Below are 20,645 nucleotides of genomic sequence, written 5' to 3' on the forward strand. Positions count from 1 at the left end.
GGTAAATGGCTCCAATGCTGAGGGTTATTATTGAGGTAAATGGCACCAATGATGGGGGTTATTATTGAGGTAAATGGCACCAATGCTGAGGGTTATTATTGAGGTAAATGGCACCAATGATGGGGGTTATTATTAAGGTAAATGGCACCAATGATGGGGGTTATTATTGAGGTAAATGGTACATATGATGGGGGTTATTATTGCACAAACTGACACCAATCCTGGAGGTTATAAATGCAGAAACTGATGCCAATCCTGGAGGTTATAAATGCAGAAACTGATGCCAATGCTGGAGGTTATTATTGAGGTAAATGGTACCAATGATGGGGGTTATTATTGCAGAAACTGACGCCAATGCTGGGGGTTATTGTAAAAACTCTAAAGTAATGCCTGAACACAGGGCTCAGACAAGGGGTGGGGGGGCTGAAGGGACGTGCGCCCTGGTTGCAATAGTTCCAGTAAGTCTGGCACCGCAGGCAGGAGGATAAACATGTCTGAAGTCATTAGTGGCTGGGGGGGGCAATTGTCTGCCTTGTTTAAAGCCAAAAGGTGAGTCCACAGTGAGATCAGCACCCACTTTTGGATTGTTTATTGTGGCTTTTATGTTCAGCTAGGCGGCCACCTCCACGGCGCGGTGATGAAGACCGATCACCCACCTGAATACCGGATCTCGTTTCAAACTTCTGGTTCCCATCCACCATTCCAGAAACCACAGGAGCCCCCAGAGTACGATGGTTTGTCCGTACGGCTGAGGAGGAAGCAGAGAGAGTCGGAAAACCCGGCGAGGTGGAGAGGCGGAAATTCTCGCCCTCTTTTTGCCAATATTGTCTTGCAAAATTTTTAATAAAAAAAATAAAAATAAATACAGTTCTATGTAATCTTTACATCTTTGACACACAAAAAAAGACGTTTTTACTGTAAATAAAAAGTACAAATTGTAATTTATAATTTAAAATAAAGTGACCGTAAAATTCTGTTTCTGGTACAAAAAATAAATAAATGAATGATTTGATGTAATTAGTAAAAAAATTTTTTTTTTAAAAAAAGAATAGAAAACAGCTAAGGGGAGAAGGGGAGGAAGGAGTACATTAAACCTGACTGAGGGTTAAACTGGAATGTGATTTATTAAAGGAATAATTTTGTTTGACACAATTCACACCTTTGGTCTACATATGCATGAAACTAATTCTGGGGGTTATTATTGCAGAATTGGATTTCCAAGGCTGCGGGTTATTATTATGTAAATGAACACCAATGTTGGGGGTTATTATTGTGTTTACTGACACCAATGCTGGGGGTTATTATTGCGTTTACTGACACCAATGTTGGGGGTTATTATTGCGTTTACTGACACCAATGCTGGGGGTTATTATTGTGTTTACTGACACCAATGCTGGGGGTTATTATTGCGTTTACTGACACCAATGCTGAGGGTTATTATTGCGTTTACTGACACCAATGCTGGGGGTTATTATTGCGTTTACAGACACAAATTCTGGGGGTTATTATTGCGTTTACTGACACCAATGTTGGGGGTTATTATTGCGTTTACTGACACCAATGTTGGGGGTTATTATTGTGTTTACTGACACCAATGCTGGGGGTTATTATTGCGTTTACTGACACCAATGCTGGGGGTTATTATTGTGTTTACTGACACCAATGCTGGGGGTTATTATTGTGTTTACTGACACCAATGCTGGGGGTTATTATTGTGTTTACTGACACCAATGCTGGGGGTTATTATTGCGTTTACTGACACCAATGCTGGGGGTTATTATTGCGTTTACAGACACAAATTCTGGGGGTTATTATTGCGTTTACTGACACCAATGTTGGGGGTTATTATTGCGTTTACTGACACCAATGCTGGGGGTTTATTTTTGTGGAAACTGATAACAATATTGGGGGTTATTATTGCACAAACTGGCACCAGTGCTGGGGGTTTATTTTTACTGCTACCGATACTGATGCTGGGGGTTATTACTGCGGAAATTGTCACCAGTACAGGGAGTTATAATTACAGGAAATTACACCAATGCTGGGGGTTATTATTGACTTCACAGACACCAATGTTGGGGGTTACTATTGTGATGACTGACACCAATGTTGGGGGTTATTTTTGTTGAAACTGATACCAATGTTGGGGGTTATTATTGCTGCTACTGATACTAATATTGGGGGTTATTATTGCTGCTAGTGACACCAGTGTTGGGGGTGGTTATTGCACAAACTGGCACCAGTGCTGGGGGTTATTATTGCATTCATTGACACCAATGCTAGGGTTATTTTTACTGCTACCGATACTGATGCTGGGGGTTATTACTGTGGAAATTGTCACCAGTACAGGGAGTTATTTCAGGAAATTGCACCAATGCTGGGGGTTATTATTGACTTCATAGGCACCAATGTTGGGGGTTATTATTGTGTTGACTGACACCAATGTTGGGGGTTATTTTTGTTGAAACTGATACCAATGTTGGGGGTTATTATTGCTGCTACTGATACCAATATTGGGGGTTGTAATTGCTGCTAGTGACACCAGTGTTGGGGGTTATTATTGCACAAACTGGCACCAGTGCTGGGGGTTATAATTGCATTCATTGGCACCAATGCTAGGGTTATTTTTACTGATGCTGGGGGTTATTACTGTGGAAATTGTCACCAGTACAGGGAGTTATAATTTCAGGAAATGACACCAATGCTGGGGGTTATTATTGACTTCATAGGCACTAATGTTGGGGGTTATTATTGTTGAAGCTGATACCAATATTGGGGGTTATTATTGCTGCTAGTGACACCAGTGTTTGGGGTTATTATTGCATTCATTGACACCAATGCTAGGGTTATTTTTACTGATGCTGGGGGTTATTACTGCGGAAATTGTCACCAGTACAGGGAGTTATAATTGCAGGAAATTACACCAATGCTGGGGGTTATTATTGACTTCACAGACACCAATGCTGGGTGTTATTATTGACTTCATAGGCACCAATGTTGGGGGTTATTATTGTGTTGACTGACACCAATGCTGGGGGTTATTTTTGTTGAAACTGATACCAATGTTGGGGGTTATTATTGCACAAACCGGCACCAGTGTTTGGGGTTATTATTGCATTCATTGACACCAATGCTAGGGTTATTTTTACTGATGCTGGGGGTTATTACTGCGGAAATTGTCATCAGTCCAGGGAGTTATAATTGCAGGAAATGACACCAATGCTGGGGGTTATTATTGACTTCACAGACACCAATGTTGGGGGTTATTATTGTGTTGACTGACAGCAATGGTACGCAGTTTGCCATGTTTGCCCTGTGGGCACTGGATGACTTGGCCCTTCATGAATAGAACCCCCCGGGGCCCCTCTGGTCTCTGAACGCTTCACACGGGGTGTTTATTATTGGGATCGGAGAGTTTCTTTTACTTACAATCGCCAGGCGGACGTACGCAGTTGGGAATGACAGAAAAGTGTAATAAGGTTCGTGAAGATAAACCTAGAAAGAGAAAATCATATCAATGTATTATACAAAGTATCAAGTCCACCAATCGGAATCCTTCATTACATGTATCTCTAGCCAAGAGAAACTGTGACAGATCCCGCTGTCTGCGTGTTTTGGAAGGGACTGTGGGCGGAGCCTCCTGCCCCCGGATTATGGCCCAGAAGAGACTGGAGACCCGGGGACAAGCTGGCACTGAGATGATGTAATGTAATGCTACATCCCTTCTCCCCCATCCCCCCTTCTTGTTGCTGTGTCTAATTGTGTTGGTAAATGGCACATAGACAATGGCGGGGTTAATGAGAGGGCACACCTGGGCACTGCCCAGGGACCCCCAGCTGCACACCTGTGTTGTATCATGCTGGGGGTTAATTATTGTACAATGCTGGGGGTTAACTATTGTACAATGCTGGGGGTTAATTATTGTACCATGCTGGGGTTAATTATTGTACAATGCTGGGGGTTAATTATTGTACAATGCTGGGGGTTAATTATTGTACCATGCTGGGGGTTAATTATTGTACCATGCTGGGGGTTAATTATTGTACCATGCTGGGGGTTAATTATTGTACCATGCTGGGGTTAATTATTGTACCATGCTGGGGGTTAATTATTGTATCATGCTGGGGGTTAATCATTGTACAATGCTGGGGGTTAACTATTGTACCATGCTGGGGGTTAATTATTGTACCATGCTGGGGTTAATTATTGTACAATGCTGGGGGTTAATTATTGTACAATGCTGGGGGTTAATTATTGTACAATGCTGGGGTTAATTATTGTACAATGCTGGGGGTTAATTATTGTACAGTGCTGGGGGTTAATTATTGTATAATGCTGGGGTTAATTATTGTACAATGCTGGGGGTTAATTATTGTACAATGCTGGGGTTAATTATTGTACAATGCTGGGGGTTAATTATTGTACAGTGCTGGGGGTTAATTATTGTATAATGCTGGGGTTAATTATTGTACAATGCTGGGGGTTAATTATTGTATTATGCTGGGGGTTCATTATTGTACCATGCGGGGGGTTAATTATTGTACCATGCTGGGGGTTAATTATTGTACAATGCTGGGGGTTAATTATTGTACCATGCTGGGGGTTAATTGCTGTGCAGTGCTGAGGGCATGGGTGTCCGCTCCATAGGACAAGGGGGGTCGTTTGCCCCCCCCCCCTGGAATCACCAGGGAGAGCCAGGAGCAGGGCCGAACTGGCCCTGGGGCCGCTTTAAGCGGCGACTGCAGTGCTCCCCTCCTTCTGTCCTACGGCGCTCATATCGTATGTCATGGAGCTGGGTCTGTGTGCAAGGTCCCGCCCCCCTAGTTCGGCTCGTCTGATAGTCTTCTAGTGTTCCGCCTATCACACGAGCCGAACTAGGGGGGGCGGGACCTTGCACACAGACCCAGCTCCGTGACACACAATACGAGCGCCAGAGGACAGAGGAGGGGAGTGCTGTTTTATATCGTTTACCAGGCCTGTGCTTTGTTTGTGCCAACATCTGTTGCCACAGGTAACACTAGACTATTTTCTGATGTGGAAACGCAGAGCAAACACAACACAGAGTTGTAGCCCACGGCATAGTTTCTAGTTGTCCCTTATTTAGAGTGCCTGTCCCTCTTCTGGAATCAAATCCATTTCGTTGTCCCTCATTCCAAAAGGTTCCTCTTTTAGACCTGAAATAAATATACTGTCAATATAGTGTAGTGTTTCAGTCAAGGGAAAGGGGGGCTGTGTAATGTAAAGGGGTTCAGAGGTGCGGTGCTGTGTAATGTAAAGGGGTCCAGAGGTGCAGGGTGCTGTGTAATGTAAAGGGGCCCAGAGGTGCAGGGTGCTGTGTAATGTTAAGGGGTCCAGTGATGCAGGGTGCTGTGTAATGTAAAGGGGCCCAGAGGTGCAGGGTGCTGTGTAATTTTAAGGGGTCCAGTGATGCAGGGTGCTGTGTAATGTAAAGAGGTCCAGAGGTGCGGTGCTGTGTAATGTAAAGGGGCCCAGAGGTGCGGTGCTGTGTAATGTAAAGGGGTCCAGAGCTGTGGGTGCTGTGTAATGTAAAGGGGTCCAGAGCTGTGAGGTGCTGTGTAATGTAAAGGGGTCCAGAGTTGTGGGGTGCTGTGTAATGTAAAGGGGTCCAGAGCTGTGGGTGCTGTGTAATGTAAAGGGGTCCAGAGCTGTGAGGTGCTGTGTAATGTAAAGGGGTCCAGAGTTGTGGGGTGCTGTGTAATGTAAAGGGGTCCAGAGCTGTGGGGTGCTGTGTAATGTAAAGGGGTCCAGAGCTGTGGGGTGCTGTGTAATGTAAAGGGGTCCAGAGCTGTGGGGTGCTGTGTAATGTAAAGGGGTCCAGAGTTGTGGGGTGCTGTGTAATGTAAAGGGGTCCAGAGTTGTGGGGTGCTGTGTAATGTAAAGGGGTCCAGAGCTGTGGGGTGCTGTGTAATGTAAAGGGGTCCAGAGTTGTGGGGTGCTGTGTAATGTAAAGGGGTCCAGAGTTGTGGGGTGCTGTGTAATGTAAAGGGGTCCAGAGTTGTGGGGTGCTGTGTAATGTAAAGGGGTCCAGAGCTGTGGGGTGCTGTGTAATGTAAAGGGGTCCAGAGTTGTGGGGTGCTGTGTAATGTAAAGGGGTCCAGAGTTGTGGGGTGCTGTGTAATGTAAAGGGGTCCAGAGGTGCAGTTGTGGAGAGGGGGTACACAGTAGTGACAAAGAGATATTGAAAGATGCAGGGGGCACAGTGGTGTGTTTGTACATTTTAATGTGGGGGGGGGGGCGCTTTCAACCCCCACTATTGGTCGAAGAAAGGGTAAAATGTGACTCTGTATCGCTGCTGCCGAAGCGCCACCCTGAAAAAATTTCAGCGGACGCCCATGGCTGAGGGTTAGTTATTGAACCATGCCCTGGTTAATTACCATGCTGTGCCGGGGGGTTAATTACTGCGTCCCACTGTGGGTTAAAGCATATGTAAACCCTCATCTTGTAAAGCAACCCATTCAGTTTAAAACATAAATTATAGGGAAAACGTTTGTGTTTATATACTGTGTGTGTGTGTATATATATATTCAAATATTATAAATACCTTATTTTCCGCTTCTTTTATAAGTAATCACATACCCTCTGTTCTCAGCTGCAAAAGTTGCTCAGAGAGTTGGAGAGGAGAAACAGCAGTACACTAGTCTTCCCAGTGTGTTTGTGTATGTGTGTGTGTGTGGGGGGGGGGGGCATATCAGGACAAGTGTGATCATTAGAGGAGAGCAGGCTTAGAGAACTGACCACTCTGTGCTCTCATGCCCAGTCTGGTCAGTTTTTAATATGAAAGCAGAGGGACTGGCGGGAAAACACCAGGGATTTCACACAAAGGAAGCAACACAAAGAGAACTGGAGACGTTTTCATACATGTACATGGTACAGCAGGCTCATATCGGGAATAGGAAATGTTGGGTTGACCTATTCTTTAAGTTCTTCATGTAAAGAGCACATTTCACGTTTTTTTTGTCAGCATATCCACCGTACAATATATCTATATATAATAATGTGTGATATAAAAACCTACAAATCAACACTCACCAGATCGATCAAAAATGCCATCAAGTTGCTGGGCGGCACCAAGATCAAGAAGATGAAATAGAATTCTTCTGACAAATTAACAAAGAGTCGAAATGCGTTGTATATTATCGGGACGAGGGAGGACTGCAAGAGACCAGAAATGCAGGTGAGAGGAGAACCCGGCAGCGGAATGTCGGCCACAATAAAATGTAAAAAGCAACCTACAAATTAGTTTAAAATATATTTTTATTTCCTTTAGCTTTTGGCTAGAGATAAAAGGACAAAATATGTTAGCAGTACTACATTGTAAGGGAAAAAAAGGTTAGATTGTTAGCTTGGGCCAACGCGTTTCGTCACAATTGACATCATCATGGGACCGCAAATGAGTTTCTTCAAGGGTTTTGTCATTTTTTTTTGTAGTGACTTGCACGTGTGACTTTTTTATTGCAGTGGATTTGTACTCTTGCCAGATGTCTACGATCTATTGCGGCAGGGCGGACGCTGTGCTCTGGATGCGTGGCCCCCATTCACTTGGACAGCCCTAAAGCAGGTGCATTGTCTCATTTAGGTGAATGGTTGGGGGGTGGCGAAACTGCCTGCTTTTACTGCCCCCCAGCTGCCCGTGTGAATGAGCCCCCTGTAGGAAGATCCTGCCAGTAACCGGTGTTCTGGATTTGCTGGTGCGCGATCGTGGGCACCAGTGCGCACACGCTTGCGCGCACGCCCACTAACCAGACTGAGACACTGGGACTTTGCTGTCTGCTCTACAGCATTATGTGTTTTCTTGATACCTGAAACCTGTTCCAGTACTTTGCCCAATTTGTTCCTGACCATCCCTGTCATCCGCCTGCATCTGACCCCGGCCTGTCTGACTTCTCTTCTGGTCCCTCTACCGTCTGCCTGATAACTGACCCATCTTGCTTGACCAACCTGAGTTCCAGTCTGCTGCACCTATCTGCTGGTCTAGCTTGTTCGAGGTTCCTGTCTGCCATCCAGCCAGGTGAGGGCTGGCAGCCTTAAGCCTGGGGGGCAAGTCCAGTCAAGTGGCCCATTGAACCGCCAAATCAGCTCACCATTCATGACCCACCTGGTTTTTCAATGCAGCCTCACCAGTGCCCATCAATGCAGCCTGATCACTGGGGAAGGTTACATGGGATGTATGGTGGGAGGTCTGCGCTGCTCTGTTTTCCACCCACTTGGAGCTTGAGCACGGTCTACAACTACGGGAATGCAAAAGCTAGTGGTCGGTCGCCATGGCCGTGCCCCTGGCCCAACTTCCTAGACCAGAATAAAAAAAGAAAATGGTAGCAGGCAGCGGCTGCCGGTCATTTTGAACATAAGATGGGGCTACTGGGAGGCAATTGCCACCCTGCCCCCTGGCCCAGCCCTCCCCTGCATCCAGCTCCAGCCGCCTGAACTCCAGGCCTACCTCCTGCTGTTGATCCTGCCAGGCACTCGTGCCACTCCTGTGCCTCCTGTTCACTCTACCAGGGGCCTGGAATCAGAGCCGTAAGAGAGAGGCCTCCCTCTGCAGATCGGGCTTGTCTACTAGGTACGTGACAATGCCTCTTCTGCAGCAAAGGCTCCACTTCTGCTTGCCGACAACATGGTTCCTGAAGGTGTCTCTGCAAGATTCTCTGTACATTCTCAGCCAGCCTTGGTAGGAGACGAATTAACACCCGTGCTCAACAGCTACACCATCCTGGGCCGGTCAATCAAGGTGGCCAAAGATGATGAACCTGGAAGACCAGATGAAGATGGCTTGGCTTTACCTGAGCTTCCAACTACGGCTTACGAAGAAATAAACTCCAACATTCACCCGTCCAGATTCCCTTTAACCCAATACAGCTCAGCCCTGATAAAGGAGGATTTGTGCATAGCCCGGAACGTGTTGGATGTCATAGACCCCTTAAAAACATTCATATCTGGATTGAGCTGTAAGGTCTGGTTCTCTCATTCTTTGACTCCTCTTGGGACCCAGTTGGGTCTCCATTGGGTAAAAGAAAGCTGCCACATATTTAATTATTTGGAACCTCCAAGAGCTCCACCACCCAAATCCCGGAGAGTTTTTCTTGATGTCTGCAGACCCAAATAAAATGATCTATGGCTTAGAATGTGGCTCACAGGACGTGATCTCCGATTCGTAGTCCTTCTCAGACGTGAGAGAGCCAAAGTGACCCTCTGGAGACGATGTCACCTACTTACCAAGATAAAGAAGAAGGCCCATCGGTCGTGGTGAATCTTCCTCTTCCCAAACACGAATGTGATTGCGTAAACATAGAGGACCGTGGCCATGCCGTAACCCAAAATGGCTACAATCTGCAAATCAAAAAAAATAACTGTAACGTAACAAACGTAATCCTAATCCACAGACGTTGGCCAAATGTAGAATTGTCATGAGGTTATTGTAATCTGGGGGCCACCCTAAATCTGACCTCTGGCTTCCCCTTGGTCTTGCACAAGGTGTGCCGACTCCTCTCCTGGACTGAAACGGCTTCCTCTGATATCACCGCACGCTGTGAGCGTCTCACAATGTGCATTAGAAGTCTCAGCAAGTCAGATAGAGCCCAGCACCCATTTCCTGGCTGGAGGAAGATTGCCCAGGAATGCCTACTATTCCAGACTGACATCAGGGCTGGACTGGGACAGAAATTTGGCCCTGGACTTCATCCAGACTGGCCCACTTTGACAGGTCTCTCCCATGGCGGCCGGGAAAACTCCCGCACCCCCCCCCCCCCCCGGCCACCCAAGCCCCCTCTCCCCCTTCACTAGCCACTAGCCGTTCTACTTTATTACAGTAGAACGGCTGGTACTCTTATAGGCAGTACCAGTGGGGAAGCTAGACATTATTTCAGCCGGGGCAAAGAATCAGTTCAGTGCCCCCCCTTATGGGACAAGATTAGGCAGAAGTGAGAAACTCCCAGGCCATAGCTGTTGAGTCAGCTGTCTGTCTCCTCCCCCCATGCTCCTCTGTCGTCCCCCCTGCTCCTCTAGTCCTCCCCCTGCTTCTTTGTTCCCCCCAGGTGAGCGCTGCGTGGAGGGAGAGACAGAGGAGCGGAGGGGGGCGGCAGTCCTCTGTCACTGAAGCCGGCCCACTGAGCCATCGGCCCACCGGGAAACTCCCTGTAGTCCCAATGGCCAGTCCATCCCTGACTGACATCCTGGAGGACAGCCCTGGCCCACCCCCTTTCATTTATTGGATTTAAACTCTCTCAATCATGGAGGCTCAGCATCACATGAGGGCAGGGCTGCTGTTAGAAATTATGGGGCCCCAGTGGGATACAGTAATTAACCCCCAGCACAGCACGGTAATTAACCAGGGCATGGTTCAATACCTACTCCTCAGCACTGCACATTAATTAACCCCCAGCATGGTACAATAATGAACCCCCAGCATTGTACAATAATGAACCCCCAGCCTACCGGACAGCACCCCCAACTCCTCTCACCAGACTGAGGACAGTCTGCATAGGTATGCCCACTCCTCCAGATTGACATCGGCCCCCAAGAAGGTGTTCTGATACTTGCATAACTCCTCCCAAAAGCCAGCCCACTGTTTGCATCAAGATTGAGGGCTCTTGAGGGGAGTACTGGTGCATAGTGATCTGATGTTTTTAGGAAGCTATGCATAGCCCCCCCCCCAGCCAACTCGCCATAATCTGCACTAAGACCCAGTGATGACATCATTGCTTTGGACCATCTTCCCTTCCAGCTTGGTGAAAATGATGGACCAGGACTGAACAATGTGGGTTGGCAAGGTGTCCTTGGAGAGGACCAACACACCCCCTGCTGTGGCCGACCTATAGCTGTGCAATCACAAAAGCTCATACTTCTTGCTGATTGGAGAGCTCCGGCTATAACTCAGCAGGGGACATGTTTCACCTCTACAGAGAGACCACTGCTTCCACACAGAGAGCAACAGTCCTTCTCTGAAGCTGCTTGGAAGGGACAGTCTTCTCTACTCGGGATGTGGCTGATTTCTAAAGAAATCCAACTGTAAGGCCCCATACACACGATAGAATTTATCCGCGAATACGGTCCAGCGGACCGTTTCCGCGGATAAATCCTCTCGTGGATTTCGGCGGATTTTCATGCGATGGTGTGTACACACCATCGCATTGAAATCCGCGCCGAAATCCTCTTGCGATGACGTGTCGCGCCGTCGCCGCGATTATGACGCGGCGACGTGCGCGACGCTGTCATATAAGGAATTCCACGCATGCGTCAAATCATTACGACGCATGCAGGGGATCCCTTCGGACAGATGGATTCGGTGAGTCTGTACAGACCAGCGGATCCATCCGTTGGGATGGACTCCAGCAGATGGATATGTTGTGCATGTCAGCAAATATCCGATCTGCTGGAATCCATCCCAGGGGAGAAATATCCGCGGAAAAAGATCCGCTGGCGTGTACACACCATAGGATCTATCCGCTGAAACCCATTTGCTGGGATTTATCTGCGGATGGATTCTATGGTGTGTACGGGGCCTAAGACTTGGCTCACCTTTTGTTTTGATGCACCTGGAAGGTATTCAGATGGTTTATAATGAAAAGTCCAGTTGGGTTTTAAATGATTGAAATTTCTGAGGTTCAGCAGCTAAATGCATGGCTGTGAAAAGCTGAGCGATGATACTCACAAGCAGCACCGCGTTTATGAATGACAGATGGATGGAATGGCTGAAGGCAAACAAGATGGCGACCATCAGGAAGAGGAGGAGCCAAGAGAGGGCGACGTCCACCAGGGCTTGTCCAAACCAGTACGCGGAGGGGAAAAGGCCGGAAATACGCAGCTGGGAGCGAGCTTTGATCTGGAAGGAGAAAAGAATCGCTGGTTGTGATCTCCACCAACATAAAAAAAGATCACCTAGGCCAGTGATGGGGAACCTTGGCACCCCAGAAGTTTTGGAAATACATTTCCCATGATGCTCAACTACCCTGCAGAGTGCAAGAGCATCATGGGAAATGTAGTTCCAAAAAATCTGGGGTGCCGAGAATCCCCTATCACTGACCTAGGTGGACCTTTACTCTACAGGCTTCATAAACAGCTAAACTCCATTCACCAACTTCTGTCAGATTCTGTTGGTTCTTTGTGGCCTCAAGGTAGGAGGTTTCTCCTTGCTTCCTGTTCTAGTGACAACATGAGGAGAACCTCTAAGATGGAAGCAAGTGACAATAGCAAAAACACATTTTTTTTTTTTTAGCATTGTGGAGTTAGAACCTCTGTGAGTCCTTCTGATCTGACAGCCCCCATTCCCATTATTCTTAGTCTGGTATCAGCAAGCTGGAAAGTGAAAAGGGATCTCCTTCGACAAGCTGGTGAACCTGAGATCTTTCCCATCAGCCTAGGCTGGGGTTGGGTATTAGCTCCATTACTTTGTACAGTGAGTCTTTATCAGTTTGAAGTATACTGAAAAACATACTGACACACAAGATAAAGCGGACCTGAAAGTGAAGATTTCGGACAATTCAAGAAATGTTTTTGGGCCTAAGCAGTACCTTAAGAAATCTACCCTTTTTCTTGAATTCCTTCAGAAAACTAGCAGAGCATTTCCTGTTCCTAGGCACTTCTATTCTGGAACCTCATAGTTGCATATTTGTAATGTGAGATCAACTAAGGCACTGCTACTTCTGACTGCTAGTGCTAGGCTCAACAGATATGGAGTGGGATTTAGTGACATCACTAATGTGCTGCTCACTGTTATCCTTGCTGGAGAGGAAGCTGTACCTAAGGACCTGAAGTGCAAGGATCTCCCTGCTTCTAAGCCTGGTGGCCTCAGGAGTTTTGAAGTAAGATTTTGTGATGTCACTCCTGTGCTGCTCACTGTTCTCCTTTCTGCAGACAAATTTGTACCCGAGGAACATCAGTGGAAGAATCTCCCTGCTTAAATGCCTGATGACCTCAGGAGATCTGGAATAAAATTAGCTGATGTCACTCCTGTGCTGCTCACTGTTCCCCTGGAGAGGAATTTGTACCAGAGGAGCATCAGTAGAAGGATCTCCCTGCTTCTACGCTTGATGACCTCAGGAGATCTGGCATAAGATTAGGTTATGTCACTAGTGCTGCTCACTGTTCTCTTTGCTGGAGAGAATGCTGTACCTAGGGACCTGCAGTGCAAGAATCTCCCTGCTTCCAAGCCTGGTGGCCTTAGGCGTTTTGGAGTAAGATTTTGTGATGTCACTCCTATGCTGCTCACTGTTCTTGCTGCAGAGGAATTTGTACCTGAGGAGCAGCAGTGCAAGCATCTCCCTGCTTCCAAGCCTGGTAGCCTCAAGAGTTTTGGAGAGGAATTTGTACCTGAGGCAGTGCTGGGACAAGGTCATCCAGTGCCCAGGGCAAAGATTCCAAACTGCACCCCACTCCCCCGCTCATGATGATCAAGCTTACACTTAAGTGTTGTCACTACTTGCAACAGAAGGAAGGTGCCCCCAGTAAACCATAAAGGGCAGCTTCCCCTTCGGCCCACCCCTTGTCCTGGCCCTGACCCGAGGACCTGCAGTGCAAGGACCGCCCTTATTCTACACCGCCTGGTGGCCTCAGGAGATCTGGAGTGTGATTTGGTGATGTTCCTACAACGCTACTGCTACTGTTCTCTTTGCTGGAGAGGAAGCTGCACCTGAGAATGTTACTACAATGCTACTCACTGTTCTCTTTGCTGGAGAGGAAGCTGCACCTGAGAATCTACAATGCAAGGATCTCCCTGCTTGTACTTCATCCACTCTGTGGATCTGTGGAGTCATCAGATAACCATCAGTCATCTGGGGGCAGCTCTGACATGAGGAGCAAAGCCCCGTCTCTACCAACATGGCTGCCTCCACACAGAGACACAGTGCAGAACAGGGCATGGTAAATCTGTATTGTAGAAAAGATTGGCTGCCAAAAGCCCACAGGTATTACTGGCAGGGCCGGACTTACCATTGGCCTTGCCTGGGCTCAAGCCCAGGGGCCCCACCCAATAGGGGGCCCCCTTTAAAAAAAAAAAAAAAAAAAAAAAAAAAAATTTTTTTTTTTTTTTTTTTAGGGGTCCGGAGGTCCCCATGGGCCCGGAGGCCCCCAGGGCCCCGGACGGCAACCCCCCTTTTTTTTATTTATTTTTTGTAAAAAAATGTTTTTTTTTATATATTTTTTATTTTTATATATATAATATTATATATATATATATATATATATATATATATATATATATATATATTTTATTATTATTATTATTAAAGGGCCCAGGGGTCTCCAGGGCCCCGGATGGCAACCCCCCTTTTTTTTATTTATTTTTTGTAAAAAAATGTTTTTTTTATATATTTTTTATTTTTATATATATAATATATATATATGTATATATATATATATATATTTTATTATTATTATTAAAGGGCCCAGGGGTCTCCAGGGCCCCCGGATGGCAACCCACCTTTTTTATTTTTTTATAAAAAAAATTACATTTTTTATATATATATATATATATATATATATATATATATATATATATATATATTTTTTTTTTTTATTAAAGGGCTCAGAGGTCCCCAGGGCCCCATGTGGCAACCCCCCCTTTTTTATTTTTTTTATAAATGTTTATTTTTTTATTTTTGTTTATTTTTTTATTTTTTATTAAAAGGCCCAGAGGTTCCCAGGGGCCCAGCGGTCCCCAGGGCCCCCGGGTTTGGCAACCTCCCTTTTTTTATGTATTTTTTATAAATGTTTTTTTTTTTATTATTAAAGGGCCCAGAGGTTTATTTTTTCTTTTTATTAAAAGGCTCAGAGGTCCCCAGGGCCCCGGATGGCTACATATATTTATATATATTTGTTTTCTTCTTTATTTCTTCTTTTTTTTGTAAAGGCCCCCCGCTTCTCAATTTGCGGCAGCCCCCACGCTTCTCAATTTCAGGCGGCAGCACCCCCACCCCCCTAGGTTCTCTGCTTCAGGGGGCCCATGCCTTAAGCTGTGCAAGGGGCCCCAAAATTCCTGATGGGGGCCCTGCGCATACCTCCCAACACGCACGGATTCTGTGGAACTTTCCCGCACAGACAGCTTCTTCCCGCAGTCCCGCAAAAGGGTTAATTTTCCCGCACTGCAAGAGGAGGCAACACGGAAGCAGGAGGAACCGGAGTGGTGTGTGGAGGACTGTGGCTGCTGAAGGGAAGAAAGCCGAGAGCCGGGCTAATGACAGTATGTGGCCCCGGCTGTTGGCACAGGTGAGAGGCACTCCCCCCCCTCAACAACTGCAAAATCCCCCCCCGCTCAACAACTTTAATGCGCTCCCCCCCGCTCAACAACTTCAATTCGCCCCCCCCCCCCGCTCAACAACTTCGATCCCCCCCAATTCTCGGCTCCAGGGGGCCCCTTCAACACTCAAGCCCAGGGGCCCCCACCACCCTAAGTCCTGCCCTGATTACTGGTGACTAGTCCTAGTCCCTCCCCTTGCCTTTTTTGGCCTTCTAAAGTAGAGATCCGATTTAAAAAAGAAGTATGGAGTCTGTTTTTTTCTGAATTATACTTACTTAGATGCTGCATCTGTCCCCCAATGGCTCTAACACTAAAAACCAAGCGATCAAACATTGCTGATCGATCGGTTCTCATCTCAAGGCTCCCTGCTTTGCCCCCCGCCCCCTGCTCACTGGAGCGCTGGGCTGTGGAGGGGGTGGGAGTGGCTGGCTCAGGCTTGCAATGGCTGGCTGAAAGGCAGAGCTGTGTGTCGGGGCATGTGGGTGGATCCCGACCTCATTGTCATGATCTTGCTCAAGCCTGGACCAGCTTTGAGACCTCAGCCAACAGAGGGCTTCAGCCTGTCGATAAGGGGTTAAAGGAGTGCAGAATGAACAGAACTTCTATTATCTACAGGAGAAGTACAGCCAAACAAGATTTCTCCGTACTCCTTTAAGTCTAAATCAGAAAACACGATAGTAATTAAGTCCCATAGTCCTGTGGTTCTCAACCTCAGTCCTCAAGAACCCCCAACAGGCCATATTTGGGGAATTTTTCTTAGATAAAATAACTGTCCAAAATAGAAAGTCATTGACTCAGATTTAAAGCACCTGTGCAAGATAAAGGAGAACCTGAAAACATGGCCTGCTGGGGGTGTACTTGAGGACTGAGGTTGAAAACCACTCCCACAGCCTATACCAGTGCGCCATCATTGGGGGGAATAATGCCCCATAATTGATATCAGTAGGAGGAATAGTGTCCCATCATTGGTATCAGTGGGAGGAATAGTGTCCCATCATTGGTATCAGTGGGAGGAATAGTGTCCCATCATTGGTGTCAGTGGGAGGAATAGTGCTCCATCATTGGTATCAGTGGGAGGAATAGTGCCCCATCATTGGTATCAGTGGGAGGAATAGTGTCCCATCATTGGTATCAGTGGGAGGAATAGTGTCCCATCATTGGTATCAGTGGGAGGAATCATGCTCCATCATTGGAGTCAGTGGGAGGAATAGTATTCCATCATTGGCATCAGTGGGAGGAATAGTGTCCCATCATTGGTATCAGTGGGAGGAATAGTGTCCCATCATTGGTATCAGTGGGAGAAATAGTGTCCCATCATTGGCATTAGTGGGAGGAATAGTGTCCCATCATTGGTGTCAGTGGGAGGAATAGTTTCCTATCATTGGTAATCAGTGGGAGGAATAGTGTCCCATCATTGGCATCAGTGGGAGGAATAGTGTCCCATCATTGGCATGAGTGGGAGGAATCGTGCCCCATCATTGGTATCAGTGGGAGGAATAGTGCTCCATTGTTGGTTTTCAGTGGGAGGAACAGTACCCTATCATTGGTGTCAGTGGGAAGAATAGTGCCCCATTGTCCTTGTTAGTGACAAGGACTATGCCCCACTGTTGCTGACAGTGGGGGAAATAATGCCACAAGGGCCAGATAAAGGCAAGCAGAGGGTCACATTCGGTCCCTGGGCCGCAGTTTGGAGACCACTGGCCTGTACTAACCTTCATATCCTGCATGCTGGTCATTGCAAAGTGGGGGGCGAGTCCGGATGCATAGATCATACACATTACTCCCATGTAGAACATCATATAAGAGCTGCGATCCCCGTAGTCCTGGTGACAGAAAAATTGTTACAACAACAAATTCATTTTTATTAATTAGAAAGCAAATAAAAAACTATTAAATACTTATCTTCCTCTCCAATCTAGTAGTTTTCCTTGCGTGGTCCCGCCCTTCAACCACACAGGCCTAAAAGCGCTCTTACTCCTCTACCCACTAGAATTCGGACAAATTTTCGCTTTTTGGATGTATCCGAACTTCCAAATTACAATAGTACCGAATTTAAATGAATCCGAAATAACGAGAATTTTTTTTTGGAGGAAATTTGAATTCGAAACGCTTTCGAAACTTTTTTGAGTTCCCAGCTGATTTAGAGCTGGGGGGCCTGTTCTAGTGATCCTAAAGTTCCCAGCTGTGTCAGAACTGTGGGGCCTGTTCTAGTGATCCTCAAGTTCCCAGCTGTGTCAGAGCTGGGGGGTCTGTTCTAGTGATCCTCAAGTTCCCAGCTGTGTCAGAACTGTGGGGCCTGTTCTAGTGATCCTCAAGTTCCCAGCTGTGTCAGAGCTGGGGGGCCTGTTCTAGTGATCCTCAAGTTCCCAGCTGTGTCAGAACTGTGGGGCCTGTTCTAGTGATCCTCAGGTTCCCAGCTGTGTCAGAGCTGGGGGGCCTGTTCTAGTGATCCTCAGGTTCCCAGCTGTGTCAAAGCTGGGGGGCCTGTTCTAGTGATCCTCAGGTTCCCAGCTGTGTCAGAACTGCAGGGCCTGTTCTATTGATCCTCAAGTTCCCAGCTGTGTCAGAGCTGGGGGGTCTGTTCTATTGATCCTCAGGTTCCCAGCTGTGTCAGAACTGCAGGGCCTGTTCTAGTGATCCTCAAATTCCCAGCTGTGTCAGAGCTGGGGGGCCTGTTCTAGTGATCCTCAAGTTCCCAGCTGTGTCAGAGCTGGGGGGCCTGTTCTAGTGAGCCTCAAGTTCCCAGCTGTGTCAGAGCTGGGGGGCCTGTTCTAGTGAGCCTCAAATTCCCAGCTGTGTCAGAGCTGGAGGGTCTGTTCTAGTGATCCTCAGGTTCCCAGCTGTGTCAGAACTGCAGGGCCTGTTCTAGTGATCCTGAAATTTCCAGCTGTGTCAGATCTGGGGGGTCTGTTCTAGTGATCCTCAGGTTCCCAGCTGTGTCATAGCTGGGGGGCCTGTTCTAGTGAGCCTCAAGTTCCCAGCTGTGTCAGAGCTGGGGGGCCTGTTCTAGTGATCCTCAGGTTCCCAGCTGTGTCAGAACTGCAGGGCCTGTTCTATTGATCCTCAAGTTCCCAGCTGTGTCAGAGCTGGGGGGTCTGTTCTATTGATCCTCAGGTTCCCAGCTGTGTCAGAACTGCAGGGCCTGTTCTAGTGATCCTCAAGTTCCCAGCTGTGTCAGAGCTGGGGGGCCTGTTCTAGTGATCCTCAAATTCCCAGCTGTGTCAGAGCTGGGGGGCCTGTTCTAGTGATCCTCAAGTTCCCAGCTGTGTCAGAGCTGGGGGGCCTGTTCTAGTGATCCTCAAATTCCCAGCTGTGTCAGAGCTGGAGGGTCTGTTCTAGTGATCCTCAGGTTCCCAGCTGTGTCAGAACTGCAGGGCCTGTTCTAGTGATCCTGAAATTTCCAGCTGTGTCAGATCTGGGGGGTCTGTTCTAGTGATCCTCAGGTTCCCAGCTGTGTCATAGCTGGGGGGCCTGTTCTAGTGAGCCTCAAGTTCCCAGCTGTGTCAGAGCTGGGGGGCCTGTTCTAGTGATCCTCAAGTTCCCAGCTGTGTCAGAGCTGGGGGGCCTGTTCTTGTAAACCTCAAGTTCCCAGCTGTGTCAGAACTGGGAGTCCTGTTCTAGTGAGCCTCAAATTCCCAGCTGTGTCAGAGCTGGGGGGCCTGTTCTAGTGATCCTTAAGTTCCCAGCTGTGATAGAAATGCAGGGTCTGTTCTAGTAATCCTCAAGTTTCCAGCTGTGTCAAAGCTGGGGGGGGGGGGGTCTGTTCCAATGATCCTCAAGTTTCCAGCTGTGTCAAAGCTGGGGGGGGGTCTGTTCCAATGATCCTCAAGTTCCCAGGTGTGTCCGAGCTGGAGGGGTATGTTCTAGTGATCCTCAAGTTCCCAGATCTGTCAAAGCTGGGGGGCATGTTCTAGTAAACATAGAGTTTCTAGGTATGTCAGAGCTGGGGGGCCTGTTCTAGTGATCCTCAAATTCCCAGCTGTGTCAGGGCTGGGGGGGGCTGTTCTAATGATCCTCAAGTTCCCAGCTGTGTCAGAACTGGTGGGTCTGTTCTAGTGATCCTCAGGTTCCCAGCTGTTTTAGAGCTAGGGGGGAGGCTGTTCTAATGATCCTCAAGTTCCCAGCTGTGTCAGGGCTGGGGGGGGGGGGCTGTTCTAGAGACCCTCAAGTTCCCAGCTGTGTCAGGGCTGGGGGGGGGGGCTGTTCTAATGATCCTCAAGTTCCCAGCTGTGTCAGGGCTGGTGGGTCTGTTCTAGTGCTCATTGAGTTGGGAGGGAGGAGAAGAGCTGAAAACTCATATAATGTAATCATTACATAAGTAGAGAGTGGGAGGTGAGCTGTCTGCTGCTCACACCATGCATGGCAGTCCCGACTTGGCTGCAAGGATATGCAGCAGTTTTCTATACTGAAAACTGACACATTCCCTCTGATAACAATAGAGCAGATCCTGGGCCAGTTCCTGCAGAAACCGGTGCAGGTGGTGATGGTACATCGCTGTGCATTGAAAATAACCTCATGACCTGACACAAAAGTAACCCAGGAACGGACAGACGGGTACTCACAGGCATGATGGGCTCATTCCACACCCTGATCCTCTCCGTGGAGTTATAGATCCTCATAAAGGCGTTACTGATAATATTAACCAATACCGGGAAGATATTGTGTGATCGGGGGTTTCCGATTATTTTGTACCCGTAAGCCTAAAAAAAATAAAAGCAGAAAAGTAATACCACACAAAATAAATAATATGTTCAACAGAATCGTCTTTTGGACTTGTGCACACGTGCGTGGCCTAGGCATCTGCTGAATGTGTCCCAACACTGAGACATCAATCTGGGAATTGTAGGGGGCAAGGCCACATAAACTTATTTCATAATTTCTTGCATTTTCATCCAATGCGATTGGATTTAGAGTGTATGTATAGCAAAGCATTTTTTGTTAGTTTTGGGTTGAGTAGGAAAGCATTGCAACCCATATTAGGTTATCTTTTTCTGTCGTCATACAAAGACAGTGTAGACAATTGTGTTCTTCCAACCTTGTGGTAACAGTTTGGGGAAGACTCTTTTCTGTTCCGGCATGACTGTGCCCCCCCAACCCCCCGTGTGTACATAGCCAGCTCCATAAAGACATTGTTTGACCAGTGTGCTGTGGGAAACCTTGAGTGGCCTACACAGAGCTCTGGACTCAACACCAAACTGGTGAAACCATGTCTTAATGGAGCTGGCTTTGTACACAGAAGATCTGTCTTGCAATCAATGTTCCAGTTCATCCCAAAGGCGTTCAGTAGGGTTGAGGAACTCAGGGGGTTCTGTACAGAAACCCGACTTCAACCCTACTGAACAACTTTGGGGTGTACTGGCACAATGAATACAAGCCAGATCTTCTGTGTACAAAG

General features: G+C 47.4%; 1 protein-coding gene across 1 annotated transcript in view; it reads right to left on the minus strand.

The window, feature by feature from the left end:
• Positions 1–20,645, minus strand: part of LOC120918526 (ABC-type organic anion transporter ABCA8-like) — a 79,313-nt gene that overhangs the window by 14,373 nt on the left and 44,295 nt on the right. The window contains exons 22-28 of the mRNA XM_040330155.1: positions 19,813–19,950; positions 16,963–17,073; positions 11,669–11,839; positions 9,235–9,348; positions 7,051–7,173; positions 3,430–3,495; positions 657–748 (exon numbers count right to left, since the gene is read on the minus strand). Coding sequence (XP_040186089.1) covers positions 657–748; positions 3,430–3,495; positions 7,051–7,173; positions 9,235–9,348; positions 11,669–11,839; positions 16,963–17,073; positions 19,813–19,950 — 815 coding nt within the window. The remainder of the gene's footprint in view (positions 1–656; positions 749–3,429; positions 3,496–7,050; positions 7,174–9,234; positions 9,349–11,668; positions 11,840–16,962; positions 17,074–19,812; positions 19,951–20,645) is intronic.

Source organism: Rana temporaria, chromosome 12, assembly GCF_905171775.1.
Source record: "Rana temporaria chromosome 12, aRanTem1.1, whole genome shotgun sequence".
NCBI classification, from domain to species: domain Eukaryota; kingdom Metazoa; phylum Chordata; class Amphibia; order Anura; family Ranidae; genus Rana; species Rana temporaria.